The sequence below is a fragment of the Pelophylax lessonae genome (genome assembly GCF_965119305.1).
Source record: "Pelophylax lessonae genome assembly, chromosome: 8".
NCBI lineage: Eukaryota > Metazoa > Chordata > Amphibia > Anura > Ranidae > Pelophylax > Pelophylax lessonae.
Window position 1 is genome coordinate 17,554,580 of NC_138775.1, and position 14,631 is coordinate 17,569,210.

Here is a 14,631-nt window from a genome sequence, read left to right on the forward strand (position 1 = left end):
TTCCATTTATTGGAACTACTGCAGGGACAGCAGTGTGTGCAGTGTGCGTGGGGGACAGCAGTGTGTGCAGTGTGCGTGGGGGACAGCAGTGTGTGCGGGGAGGGGGTGGGGACAGCAGTGTGTGCGGGGAGGGGGTGGGGACAGCAGTGTGTGCGGGGACAGCTGCTGAGTGCACTTCTCTGTTATTGCAGGAGGGTGTCGGGGACACTCCAGACTCTTATGCGTATGATGGAAACCGGGTCAGAAAATGGAACGTGACCACCACAAACTATGGCAAGGTGAGCATCTGGCAAGCAAAGAGTGTATTTTATATACAGCATCACTGACCTATACCAGAGTCCTGTACAAAAAGTATTGTACAGTAAACCCCCGCTCCATCGCGGTTCCGTTTTTGCGGTCCCGGTATATTGCGTTTTTTTAGTAATGTTATTTTACTATATAAATCATTTAAAAATGAAATATTTTTGTGTTTTCCAAAGCTCTTGCTATGTCTCTCAGTATCTTTTATGTGTTTAAATGAGTTTCTATTGTTTTAAAAGTGAGTTTAAAGACCTTAAAATGCTTTTACACGTACAGTGACAGTAAAAAAAACATGCCTACAATGCATTTTAATAGGGCTTTTCTATTTCGCGGATTTTCACTTTTCGCGGCTGGGTCCGGAACGTAACACCCGCAATGGAGGGGGGTTTACTGTATTACATTACTGTATGCACCAGGGGAGCTTACACAATTCCCCACAGTCATACACTACAGTATTATTATTATACTTTTTTATTTCTCCGACATATACTGCAGTGCTGTACAGAGAACACTGAGCCAGTCACATCAGTCTCTGTACCAGAGGAGCTTACATTCTAATGTCCCCCCCCCCCCCCCACAGTCACACACACTTTTTTTATTACTATAATACATTTTTATAGCTCTGAGATATACTGCAGTGCTGTACAGAAAACACTGAGCCAGTCACATCAGTCTCTATACCAGAGAAGCTTGCACTCTAATGTTCCCCCACAGTTACACACTATTATTATTATTATTATTATATAGTCTTATAGCTCTGACATATACCGTAGTGCTGTACAGAAAACACTGAGCCAGTCACATCAGTCTCTGTCCCAGAGAAGCTTGCGTTCTAATGTTCCCCCACAGTCACACACTATTATTATTATACATTTATATAGCTCTGACATATACCGTAGTGCTGTACAGAGAACACTGAGTCAGTCTCTGTACCAGAGGAGCTTACACTCTGTCCTCCCACAGTCACACACTATTATTATTATTATTATTATTATTATTATACATTTATATGGCTCTGACATATACCACAGTGCTGTACAGAGAACACTGAGCCAGTTGCATCAGTCTCTGTACCAGAGGAGCTTACACTCCAGTGCCCCCCACAGTCGCACAGTATTTTTATTATAATGCATTCTTATAGCCCTGACATATACCGTAACGCAGTACAGAAAACACTGAGCCAGTCACCTCAGTCTCTATACCAGAGAAGCTTACACTTTATTGTCCCCCAACAGTAACACACACTATTATTATACATTTATATAGCTCTGACATATACTGCAGTGCTGTACAGAGAACACTGAGCCAGTTACGTCAGTGTCTGTACCAGAGAAGCTTGCACTCTAATTTTATGTTTATGTAAATTTCCACCTTTTGATAACATCCATGTTGTTCTTGTGTCTCCGGTGCAGTCTTGGGCGGCGGGGGACATTGTCAGCTGTCTGATAGACTTGGATGAAGGGACCATCTCCTTCTGCCTGTATGTGATTGGCTGGTGATTGATTACCGTGGTCTCTGTTCTATATCTTCATCTCCTCTCATCCATCTCTATTTTCTCTGCAGAAATGGCGTTAATCTGGGCGTCGCTTTCAGTGACATTTCCCGAGGATCCGGTATGGCGTACTTCCCTGCCATAAGCCTCTCTTTCAAGGAGTCCGTGGCGTTTAACTTCGGTTCCCGTCCTTTGAGATATCCTTCCTGTCGTCATTGTAGTCTAGTACAGTGTTTCTCAACCTTTTTTCAATCAAGGCGCCCTTAAAAATTATGGACAATTTCGGGGTACTCTCCAAAATTATGGACAGTCTTCAGGCGCCCAATTCTAAAAACTATTCTTATAGTTTTACATAATACAGCAACATCAATACATGTAGGACACCTTGTGTTACAGGTGATTTATTCTTCCAAAGCAAATACACTTTTGCAGACTGGTACTGACTAGTATTCCAATGTTTCTCTTCTCCCTCACTTAGCTAATGAGACCCTAAGGGAGGGTCAAACAGGAATGATATGCAGGCAACTGACATCTTCCTTATCAACTGATGATGTCATTGGTGGTTAGGAGGTTGGCAGCTAGAAGGTTGTAATGGTGAACAATTAATACCTGTGGTTCTGTGTAACTAAAAGGCAGGTTTCATCCACCCACCAGTTGGTATACAATTTTGGTGTAGTTTTTAGGCATTTTGCCAAGGCACCTTTGAAGAAACCTTAAGTTGCCCCAGGGTGCCTGGCACCCTGGTTGAAAAAGGCTGGTCTAGTATATAGTGGGCTATATCGCTATAGGCTGTCATTTTTCTTTACAAGATCCAATCAGATTAGACTTTCAGGTTCCAGATGTGTTTTATATGGTAATGAATATGCTGAATCCCTACTCTGTTCTCTGCAGGTCATGTTTTCTGGATACCCTATCTGAGGCTCAGTCTAGAAGAGAAGTGGCCTTGGGGCGGGGATCCAGAAAATATGTCTTGCTGGGGGTGTCGGCTGACATGAAGTGTGGATTATTTGCATTTTCTCCTTGACAATCTTGGTCACATATCCAGTGGAGGGGTACCGGCCCCTGCAGGACCCACCGACAGCTGAGCTGCTGAAATCCCAGAGGCTGCTGGGGTACCTGAAGACCGTGCTGAGTACAGGAATCGACACTCAGGTATAGGATTGAGTATGGAGGGCCTCTGATAGAGGATAAATGGAGATCTGAATAATTCAAAAATTGTCTTTTCCAGGAGGGGAAACTGGTGGACAGAGACCCGTCTGCATGGCTGCTGCAGGGTGAGCCGACAGTCCTGATAACATTGGCGCATATATTCAACCACTTCGCTCCGCTCATGGTGAGTACAAATTTCACCCTCCTGATTTTTCCCAGCCTCCACCCTCCATCATACAATCCCTGCCCCCCCAGTTTACATCCACCCAGACAGCCTCCGATAGCCTTCACCCTCCAATATCCTCCATTACTGCACAACCCCTGCTACCTCAACCTCCGATATTCCCCACCCAGACAGCCTCACTGTTCCTTATCCCTCAGCACCATCGTCGCACAACCCCTGCTATCTCAACCTCCCGCCCCCAGACCCTAGACAGCCTCTGACCTCCAGTATCTCCAAACTCCATCATCAAACAATCCCTGCCACCCCAACTTCCACCCATCCCTGCCACCCCAACTTCCACCCAAACAGCCTCTGACCTCCGATATCCCACAACTCCATCATCATACAATCCCTACCACCCCAACTTCTACCCAGACAGCCTCTGACCTCCGATATCCCACAATTCCAACATACAATTCCTGCCACCCCAACTTCCACCTAGACAGCCTCTGACCTCCGATATCCCACAACTCCATCATCATACAATCCCTGCCACCCCAACCTCTACCCAGACAGCCCCTGACCTCCGATATCCCACAACTCCATCATCATACAATCCCTGCCACCCCAACTTCCAACTAGACAGCCTCTGACCACTGATATCCCACAACTACATCATCATACAATCCCTGCCACCCCAACTTCCACCCAGACAGCCTCTGACCTCCGATATCCCACAACTTCATCATCATACAATCCCTGCCACCCCAGCTTCTACCCAGACATCCTCTGACCTCCGATATCCCACAACTACATCATCATACAATCCCTGCCACCCCAACTTCCAACTAGACAGCCTCTGACCACTGATATCCCACAACTACATCATCATACAATCCCTGCCACCCCAACTTCCAACTAGACAGCCTCTGACCACTGATATCCCACAACTCCATCATCATACAATCCCTGCCACCCCAACTTCTACCCAGACAGCCTCTGACCACTGATATCCCACAACTCCATCATCATACAATCCCTGCCACCCCAACTTCTACCCAGACAGCCTCTGACCTCCGATATCCCACAACTTCATCATCATACAATCCCTGCCACCCCAACTTCCACCTAGACAGCCTCACCATCCCTTATCCCTTAACTTCATCATCGCACAAGTCCTGCTACCCCAACCTCTACCCAGACAGCCTCGGGCCTCCAGTATCCTCCAACTCCATCGTCCTACAATCCCTGCCACCCCAACTTCCACCCAGACAGCCTTTGACCTCTGATATCCTACAACTCCTATCATACAATCCCTGCCACCCAGACAGACTCTCCTCCATCATTGCTCAACCCCTGCTACCCCCTACCTCCACCCAGACAGCCTCTGACCTCCGATATCCCCCACCAAGCCAACCTTACACTCCGTTATTCCTCCCCTCCATCATCATAAAACTTCTGATACCCCAACCTCCACCCTTACAGCCTCTGACCTCTGATGTCCCCCCATCCCCATCTTAGACAGTCTCCACAATATCCCTCACCTCCATCTTCATACAATCTCTTTTATCGCCAACCTCCACCCAGACAGCCTCTGACCTTTTTGATAGCCTTCAACCTCAATCCCTCACCTCCATCTTTGCACAGGCCCTGCCATCTCAACCTCCATCTAGACAGCCTCCAACCTCTGATATCCCCCACCTACATCATTGCAGAACCTCTGCCACCCCCACCTCCTCCCAGACAGCCTCTGACCTCTAGCAATCCCCCACATTTTACTAAGACTATCTTAGACCTCTGATATCCACCACCTACATAATTATGCAATCCTCGCCCACCCCGACCTCCACCCAGAAAGCCTTCACCCTCCGATATTCACCAACTCCATAATCCTAAAACCCCTGGAACCCACTTCACCCAAACAACCTCTGACTTCAGATATCCCCCACCTCTGACATCCGCCCCTGCCACCCTCCGAAATCTTCCACCACTATCCTTTCACAGCCCCTGCCACCCCCCTCCACCCTGACAGCTTCCATCTTCCAGATATCCCCAACCTCCATTATCATACAGCCCCTGCAATTCCCCTCCGCCCAACCAGTAAAACCTTACCAGAGAATGGATCGTTCTAAAAACCTAAAGGAGATTTTTCAGTGTAGGATGATAAACTGAAGTGTTAGGATTATTTTGTGTGTGTATTAATTGGTACTTTTATGTCTCTGCCTCTCCCTTGTGTATGGGCGGTGTACAGTGTAAGGTCTACCTGGTGGAGGACGTCCTGATGAACTATCTCCTCGGTATATTGGCAGGAGGGGGTGCAGTGGGAGAGCACCCCTTAATTCAGCATCTCCTGGACCTCATGTGGCTGCTGATGGAGGTGAGTGAGAGCTCTCTCTAGTCAGGAAGGAGTAGAAGGGCTACAGGTGAGTGAGAGTTCCCTCTAGTGAGGAAGGAGTGGAAGTGCTGCAGGGCAGGGCATGTTATGTAGGAGCAGGGCACATTACATGAGAGCAGGGCACTTTACGTGGGAACAGGGCACGTTACGTGGGAACAGGGCACGTTACGTGGGAACAGGGCACGTTACGTGGGAGCAGGGCACGTTACGTGGGAGCAGGGCACGTTACGTGGGAGCAGGGCACGTTACGTGGGAGCAGGGCACGTTACGTGGGAGCAGGGCACGTTACGTGGGAGCAGGGCACGTTACGTGGGAGCAGGGCACGTTACGTGGGAGCAGGGCACGTTACGTGGGAGCAGGGCACGTTACGTGGGAGCAGGGCACGTTACATGAGAGCAGGGCACGTTACGTGGGAGCAGGGCACGTTACATGAGAGCAGGGCACGTTACATAAGAGCAGGGCACGTTACGGGGGAACAGGGCACGTTACATGGGAACAGGGCACACTGCATGAGGGCAGGGTATATTATGGGGTGCATTACACAGGGCACATTACAGTATCTGTTTCCTTCCTATGCAGAGCAGTAGGGAAGCAGCTGTGATCACATTACAGCTTACATGACACTACATGAGAGCAGGGCATGTTACATGGGAACAGGGCTCGTTGCATAAGAGCAGGGCACGTTACGGGGGAACAGGGCACATTACATGAGAGCAGGGCACGTTACGTGGGAACAGGGCACATTACATGAGAACAGGGCACACTGCATGAGGGCAGGGTATATTATGGGGTGCATTACACAGGGCACATTACAGTATCAGTTTCCTTCCTATGCAGAGCAGTAGGGAAGCAGCTGTGATCAGTCCTCTTGTCATGCGCTGTTTTCTGCCTGCCCCTCCTGTCCATACCAAGTGATGTCGCATACATGCATGGATAGACAGGAAAGGAGGAGGAGGGCTGGTGGGGAAAAGTGCGCCACAGCTAGCACTTTTCTCAGCCACTTCCCTGCCTAGCTCTGTATGTGTCAGCAGAGGGAATGTGATCTATCCCTCAGCTGCCTGTGACTGATGGGTAGATTGCAGTGGAACCCCGGTTGAGAAACCCTTCCCTATAAGGAATGAGAGGAAGTGGTAAAAGTGAGAGAGCGCTCCCTCTAGTGCGAAATGGGTGGAAGTGCTGCAGATGAGTGAGAGCTCCCTCTAGTGAGCTAGGAGTGGAAGTGCTGGATGTGATTGAGCACTTCCTCTAGTGAGGAACAAGTGAAAGTGCTGGAGTTGAATGAAAGACCTCTCCAGAGTGGAATGATGGAAAGTGTGCTGGAGGTGAGTGAGAGCTTCTTCTAGTGTGTGTGGAAGTGATGAGGGTAAGTAGCAGCCCCCTTTAGTGAGAAATGTGTGGAAGTGATGGGGGTGGGTAACAGCCCCCTCCAGTGAGAAATATGTGGAAGTGCTGGGGGTCAGTGACAGCCACCTCCAGTGAGGAATGAGTGCTGGGCATCCTCATTAATCTTTATCTTTTTTATCTCACCAGGACTACGAGGTCCACGAGTGCCTGAAGCAGCTAATGATGTCTCTCCTCCGAGCGTATCGCTTCTCTCCGATCGTCCCCGATCTGGGGCTGCAGGTCAGTGTCTGCTGCCCATTTAGGCGTTGGTAGGGTGGTCCTTGAAATGTATTCCTCCTGCCTTTTGTTTTTTTAGGTAGCTACTTTATATCACTGTTTCCCCAAACTATCCTCAATCTCCCCCAACAGCTCAGTGCCACAGGTAAGCTCAGGTATGCCTTTGCAGAGTGAGTGGGGATATCCAGAAAACATGGCCTGGGGTGAGATCTGGAAATGTTGCATTACTTGCCTTTTATTCACAGATTCGAGTGACTTGACATCTGGTAGCACTATAAAAATGAAAATCAGGAGAGCTGATTAGATTTTGGATATAGTAAGTGCTTTTTTATATTGATGAATGTTGTTTTTTTTTTTCTTACAGATTCACTACTTACGTCTGACAATCGCCATCCTGAGACACGAGAAGTCTCGGAAGTACCTGCTCAGCAATGTTCTGTATCCTTCACACTCATTATTCATGAGTCCTCCATACAGACATGAGAGTCCCACAGCGTGCTGTGTGTGATCCAGAGCAGAGTGCTGCTATCAATGTCCCCCTCATTCTTCTCTAATATCTCTGTTGGTTTTAATGGATACTCTTGTAACTCCCCTAAAAACAGCCCTTTATAGTGGTCAGTACTATAGACATGACAGAACTCCATCCTTAACTCTGCATATTGTAGATTCGATGTCCTGCGGTCGGTAGTATTCTTCTTCATTAAGAGTCCATTGCGGGTAGAGGAGGCCGGTCTGCAGGAGCTGATCCCAACTACGTGGTGGCCGAACCGGTTCAACAAAGAGGTGACCCTGAGACTACAGATCAATATCACTGGTGTCTCCTCATTTATGTATTTTATACGTTTAAAAATCTCTGACATATTCCACAGCGCTGTACAGAGAACACTTAGCCAGTCACATTGGTCTCTGTACCAGAGGAGCTTACACTCTAATGCCCCCCCCTGCAATCACACACTATTATTATTATTATTATTATACATTTTTATAGCTCTGACATATACCGTAGTGCTGTACAGAGATCACTGAGCCAGTCACATCAGTCTCTGTATCAGAGGAGCTTACACTCTAATGTTCCCCCACAGTCACACACTATTATTATTATTATTATTATTATACATTTATATAGTTCTGACATATACCACAGTACTGTACAGAAAACACTGAGCCAGTCACATTAGTCTCTGTACCAGAGGAGCTTACACTTTAATCCCCCCCCTGCAATCACACACTATTATTATTATTATTATTATTATTATTATTATACATTTATATAGCTCTGACATATACTGCAGTGCTGTACAGAGAACACTGAGCCAGTCACATTAGTCTCTGTATCAGAGGAGCTTACACTCTAATGTCCCTGCTATTCACACACTATTATTATTATTCTACATTTATATAGCTCTGACATGTGACTGGGTCAGTGTTCTCTGTACAGCACTGCGGTATATGTCAGAGCTATATAAATGTATAATAATAATAATAGTGTGACTGTGGTGGGGACATTAGAGAGTAAGCTCCTCTGGTATAATGTCCCCACCACAGTCACACTATTATTATTATTATTATACATTTGTATAGCTCTGACATATACCGCAGTGCTGTACAGAGAACACTGAGCCAGTCACATCAGTCTCTGTACCAGAGAAGCTTACACTCTAATGTCCCCCCACAGTCACATACTATTATTATTGTTATTATTCTACATTTATATAGCTCTGACATATACTGCAGTGTTGTACAGAGAACACTGGGCCAGTCACATCAGTCTCTGTACCAGAGGAGCTTACACTCTAATGTTCCCCCACAGTCACACACTATATTATTATTATTATACATTTATATAGCTCTGACGTATACCGCAGTGCTGTACAGAGAACACTGAGCCAGTCACATTAGTCTCTGTACCAGAGGAGCTTACACTTTAATCCCCCCCCCCCCCTGCAATCACACACTATTATTATTATTATTATTATTATTATTATTATTATTATTATTATTATTATTATACATTTATATAGCTCTGACATATACTGCAGTGCTGTACAGAGAACACTGAGCCAATCACATCAGTCTCTGTATCAGAGGAGCTTACACTCTAATGTCCCTGCTATTCACACACTATTATTATTATTCTACATTTATATAGCTCTGACATGTGACTGGGTCAGTGTTCTCTGTACAGCACTGCAGTATATGTCAGAGCTATATAAATGTAGAATAATAATAATAGTGTGTGAATAGCGGGGAAATTAGATTGTAAGCTCCTCTGATACAGAGACTGATGTGACTGGCTCAGTGTTCTCTGTACAGCACGGCAGTATATCAGTCTCTGTAGCAGAGGAACTTACACTTTAATTTCCCTGCTATTCACACACTGTTATTAATATTCTACATTTATATAGCCCTGACATATACTGCAGTGCTGTACAGAGAACACTGAGCCAGTCACATCAGTCTCTGTACCAGAGGAGCTTACTCTCTAATGTCCCCACCACAGTCACACTATTATTATTATTATACATTTGTATAGCTCTGACATATACCGCAGTGCTGTACAGAGAACACTTAGCCAGTCACACCAGTCTCTGTACCAGAGAAGCTTACTCTCTATGTCCCCACCACAGTCACATACTATTATTATTGTTATTATTCTACATTTATATAGCTCTGACATATACTGCAGTGTTGTTCAGAGAACACTGGGCCAGCCAAATTAGTCTCTGTACCAGAGGAGCTTACTCTCTAATGTCCCCTACCCCACAGTCACACTCTATTATTATTGTACATTTTATATAGCTATAACATATTTTCAGGGAAAAGAAATAAAAGACCCCATGGAGGAGAGCGGAGAGGAGCGGCTCCGGAGGAGGGCGTATGAGCGTGGTTGTATGCGACTTAAGAAACGCATTGAAGGTAATGGTCATGTGACTTCTAGTAATTTGTATAGGTCCAGGGAGGACCTGGGTATTTTGGGGAAGAATGACCTTGGATTCATTTCAATATTTTTGTCTTATATTTCAGTGGTGGAAGAGCTGCAGGTTCAGATTTTAAAGCTTTTGCTCAACAACAAGGACAAGGGAGGGGTAAGTGGGCTCCCTAGAGCTCATTCCTATTGCATATATAGTATATCACACTTTGGGTGGAGCTGATGTTAAAAAAATATATAATATTACTGTAATATAAAGTATATATTTTATTCTATAATTTATCCTATTTAAAATGACATTAAAATTATAATTCTGGTACAAAGAATTACAAATGTATTTCAAAAAATGCAATAGATTTTTTTTAATTCGTGCACAATGCAACTCTTAAAAAAAAAAAATAAATAAAATAAAAAAATAAACAAAATAATACAAATGGGGAAAAAAGATTATTAATGGTTAAAAATAGAAAGGGAAAAAAAAAATCAGCAGGAAAATAATGGTAAAAGAGAAGTATGGCTCTTTTTTTTTTTTTTTTTTCCCCTCACCCATACTTACCAAGGTGGATGCTGCATCTGTCTCCCACCGACTCGAACACTGAGAACCAATCTAACACCGTCGATCGCTCTGTTCTTAGGGCTCCCTGAGCAGAGAGCTGGCGACTGTCAGTCACCACTCTCTACTCTGCCGCACCGCGTTTGCTGGTGCGCTGGGCTGTGGAGGGGGTGGGAGCAGCCAGCTCAGGCTCTCAGCAGCTCACTGAGAGGCTGAGCCAGGTGCCATTCCAGGCATGTGGGTTGATTCCGACTCTATCGCAATCTTGCCCGAGCCTGGACTACTACCTCTGTGACATCAGCTGACAGCGGGCTTAAGCGAACGAACTGCACTCCTGTGATCCACAGGAGAAGTACAGCCAAACAAGCTTTGGCTGTACTTCTCCTTTTTTAAAGGGAAAAGGGAAGAAAGAGTTAATTATGGCTGATTAGGATAAACTTAGCGCTAATGATGGCTTGAAATAGGAATTATTTTTTACTAGAAAAAAAAAAAAAAACGTATTTGACCGGATGTCTTAACCTTGACATCATATGCAGATGTAAGCTCATCCTTTTATCTGCAGATGAATGAAACCAAGTACATGCTGATCATGTCTGATTAGTGTTTGTAAACAATAATCCCTTGTATCTTTTCGAGCCGGTTCACACTACCGCGACTAGAAAGTCGCCCCGTGACTTTGAAGAGACTTGTTTAGAGACTTGTCCCCCCCCCCCATTTGTAGTTTGAACACCGTTTACATATGTGGGCACGACTTGCATATGCATTCGCTTCTTCGCACAAGCTCGGAGGGATGGGCTGCTTTCAATTTTTTTTTTTTTCCTATTTATTTTACTTTTTTTTATTTTTACGCTGTCTCTTTTAAAAAAAAAAAAAAAAAAAAAAGATCACTTTTATTCTTATTACAAAGAATGTAAACATCCCCTATAATAGAAATAAGCATGACAGGTCCTCTTTAATGAGAGATCTGGGGTCAAAAAGACCTCACATGTCTCATTTACACTTAAAAGCAAAAAAAAAAAGTCGTCTTACTTTTGCTAAAAAAAAAAAAAAATTTGGCTTTTTAAGGGCGTTAGGCGGAAGTTACGTGTGACTTTGCGCCGGTCCTCCAGGGGCATAGAGTCAAGTGGGGGCCATCTTGTCCTCACTCGACTTCCTGCCCATCTGTGCACAGAATCAGATCATTTTCCCTGCTACCAACAGCTCCGGTAAGCAGGGAAAGGGACCAGGAGGGAGGGGGCACTTCTCCCGCTGCCCATAAAAGTGATCTGGTGGCGAATCCGCCCCTGGGACCACTTTTATCAGGTTACGGATCACCAGCTGTGTAAAAATAAAAAATACCGGGTTTATGACAGATAGCTGCTGCCATAAACCCGGTATTTACCATCAAAGAACCGATCTAAATAAATGGTGGGCGGTCCAGAAGTGGTTAAAGTGTATTTCCCCCCCCCCCAAAAAATTGCATTTGCAAGACCGCTGCGCAAATACAGTGTAACATCAAATATTTCAACAACCGTCATTTTTTTTCTATAGGCTCTCTGCTAAAAAAATAATAATGTTTGCGGGTTCTAATTGATTTTCTAGCAAAAAAAAATACAGATTTTTAACTTTTAACCACTTGCCTACAGTGCACTTTCACCCCCTTCCTGCCCAGACCGATTTTCAGCTTTTAGCGCTCTCACACTTTGACTGAGAATTACTCAGTCATGCAACACTGTACCCATACAAAAATTGTGTCCTTTTTTTCACACAAATAGAGCTTTCTTTTGATGGTATTTGATCAATACTGGGTTTTTTATTTTTTGTGCTATAAATAAAAAAAGACTGAAAATATCGTGAAAAAACGCATTTTTCTTTGTTTCTGTCATAAAATTTTGCAAATTAGTCATTTTTCTTCACAAATTTTGGCCAAAATTTATACTGCTACTTATCTTTGGTAAAAAAAACCCCAAATAAGTGTATATTATTTGGTCTTTGTGAAAGTTATAGAGTCCACAAGTTATGGTGCTATTCATTGAAAATTGATCACACTTGATCACACCTGATGTACTGAAGGCCTATCTCATTTCTTGAGACACTAAAAGGTCAGGAAAGTACAAATACCCCCCAAATGACCCCTTTTTGGAAAGTAGACATTCCAAGGTATTTAATAAGGGGCATGATGAGTTTTTTGAAGTTGTAATTTTTTCCCACAATGCTTTGCAAAATGAAGATTTATTTTTTTTTATTTTTTTTTTTTTTTTTACAAATTGCCGTATTAACAGGTTATTTCTCTCACACAGCACATGTATACTTGCAACTACACCCCAAAACACATTCTACTACTCCGCCTGAGTATGGCGATACCACATGTGTGAGACTTTTTCACAGCCTGGCCACATACAGAGGCCTAACATCCGAGTAGCAGCGTCCGGCATTCTAGGAGCACAAATTACACATATCATTTCCTGACAACCTATCGCACTTTTGAAGGCCCTGGGGCACCAGGACAATGGAAACCCCCATAAAATGACCCCATTTTGGAAAGCAAACAGCCCAACGTATAATTTTTGAGGCATAATGAGTCTTTTGAATATGTCATTTTTTTCCACAAGTTTTTGGAAAATGTGGAAAGAAAATGAAAACACATTTTTTTTAAACAAAGCTGTCCATTTATGCAATATTTCTAACACATCGCATGTACATAGCAAAACTTGCACCCCAAAATACATTCTGCTATTCCTCCTGAGTATGGCGATACCACATGTGTAACACTTTTTCACAGCCTGGCCACATACATAGGCCTCACATCCAAGTAGCGCTTTACACAAAGTTGTCCATTTATCCACTTTAAGACTGGGCCTATTTTTGACACTTGGTGTTTACAAGCTAAAATAATTTTTTTTGCTAGAAAACTACTTTGAACCCCCAAACATTATATATTTTTTTTTAGCAGAGACCCTAGAGAATAAAATGGAGATCGTTGCAATATTTTTTATCACACCATATTTGCGCAGCAGTCTTCCAAATGCGATTTTTTTTTTTTGAAAAAAATTCACTTTTTTGAACTAAAAAATAAGAAAACAGTAAATATAGCCCAATTTTTTTCCATAATATAAAAGATAATGTTACGCCGAGTAATTAGATACCCAACATGTCATGCTTCAAAATTGCGCATGCTCACAGAATGGCGCCAAACATTGGTACTTAAAAATCCCCATAGGCAACATTTTAAAAATTTCTGCAGGTTACTAGCTTAGAGTTACAGAGGAGGTCTAGGGCTCAAATTATTGCACTCGCTCTAACGATCGCGGCGATACCTCACATGTATGGTTTGAACACCGTTTACATATGTGGGCGGGACTTGCGTATGCGTTTGCTTCTGCGCGCGAGCTAACGGGGACAGGGCGATTTAATTTTTTTTTTTTTCCTATTTATTTTATTTATTATTTTTTTATTTTTACACAGTTTAAAAAAAAAAATGTTTTGATCATTTTTATTCCTATTACAAGGAATGTAAACATCCCTTGTAATAGAAATAGGCATGACAGGTCCTCTTTATTGTGAGATCTGGGGTCAAAAAGACCTCACACCTCACAACTACACTAAAAAAGAAAAAAAAAAAAAAAAAAAAATTGTTGAAAGAGGGAAAAAAAAAAGCAAAAAAAAAAAGCGGCCCTTTAAACCGGTTGCTAGGCAACGTCTTTTGACGTAGCTCCGGTCCTCCAAGACCATAGAGTTGAGTGAGGGCCATCTTGCCCTCACTCGACTTCCTGTCTCTGAGGATCCGGGACCGGATAGTTTTCCCCGCTGCCGGCGGGTCCGGTAAGCTGGAAAAACGTCTGGGACGCGGCAGGAGGGGGGGGGGGCACCTCTTCCCCTGCACCGTAAGGGTAATTCCACGGCGAATCCGCCACTGGGACCACCCTTATCTGAAAGCCGACCGCCCGCCGTTTCAAAAAATACCGGGGTTATGGGGGCTATCTGCTGCCATAACCCCAGTATTTAGCTTTTAATGGCCGACGCATATAGTCGTTAGGCGGTCAGTAAGTGA

The 14,631-nt window shown here is 44.1% G+C and overlaps 1 protein-coding gene across 1 annotated transcript in view; it reads left to right on the forward strand.

The window, feature by feature from the left end:
- RNF123 (ring finger protein 123) overlaps nucleotides 1–14,631 on the forward strand; it is a 107,366-nt gene that overhangs the window by 14,767 nt on the left and 77,968 nt on the right. The window contains exons 7-17 of the mRNA XM_082265764.1: nucleotides 192–278; nucleotides 1,713–1,780; nucleotides 1,864–2,009; nucleotides 2,838–2,944; nucleotides 3,021–3,125; nucleotides 5,356–5,481; nucleotides 7,030–7,122; nucleotides 7,484–7,557; nucleotides 7,785–7,902; nucleotides 9,936–10,035; nucleotides 10,144–10,205. Of these exons, the coding sequence (XP_082121890.1) occupies nucleotides 192–278; nucleotides 1,713–1,780; nucleotides 1,864–2,009; nucleotides 2,838–2,944; nucleotides 3,021–3,125; nucleotides 5,356–5,481; nucleotides 7,030–7,122; nucleotides 7,484–7,557; nucleotides 7,785–7,902; nucleotides 9,936–10,035; nucleotides 10,144–10,205 (1,086 nt within the window). The remainder of the gene's footprint in view (nucleotides 1–191; nucleotides 279–1,712; nucleotides 1,781–1,863; nucleotides 2,010–2,837; nucleotides 2,945–3,020; nucleotides 3,126–5,355; nucleotides 5,482–7,029; nucleotides 7,123–7,483; nucleotides 7,558–7,784; nucleotides 7,903–9,935; nucleotides 10,036–10,143; nucleotides 10,206–14,631) is intronic.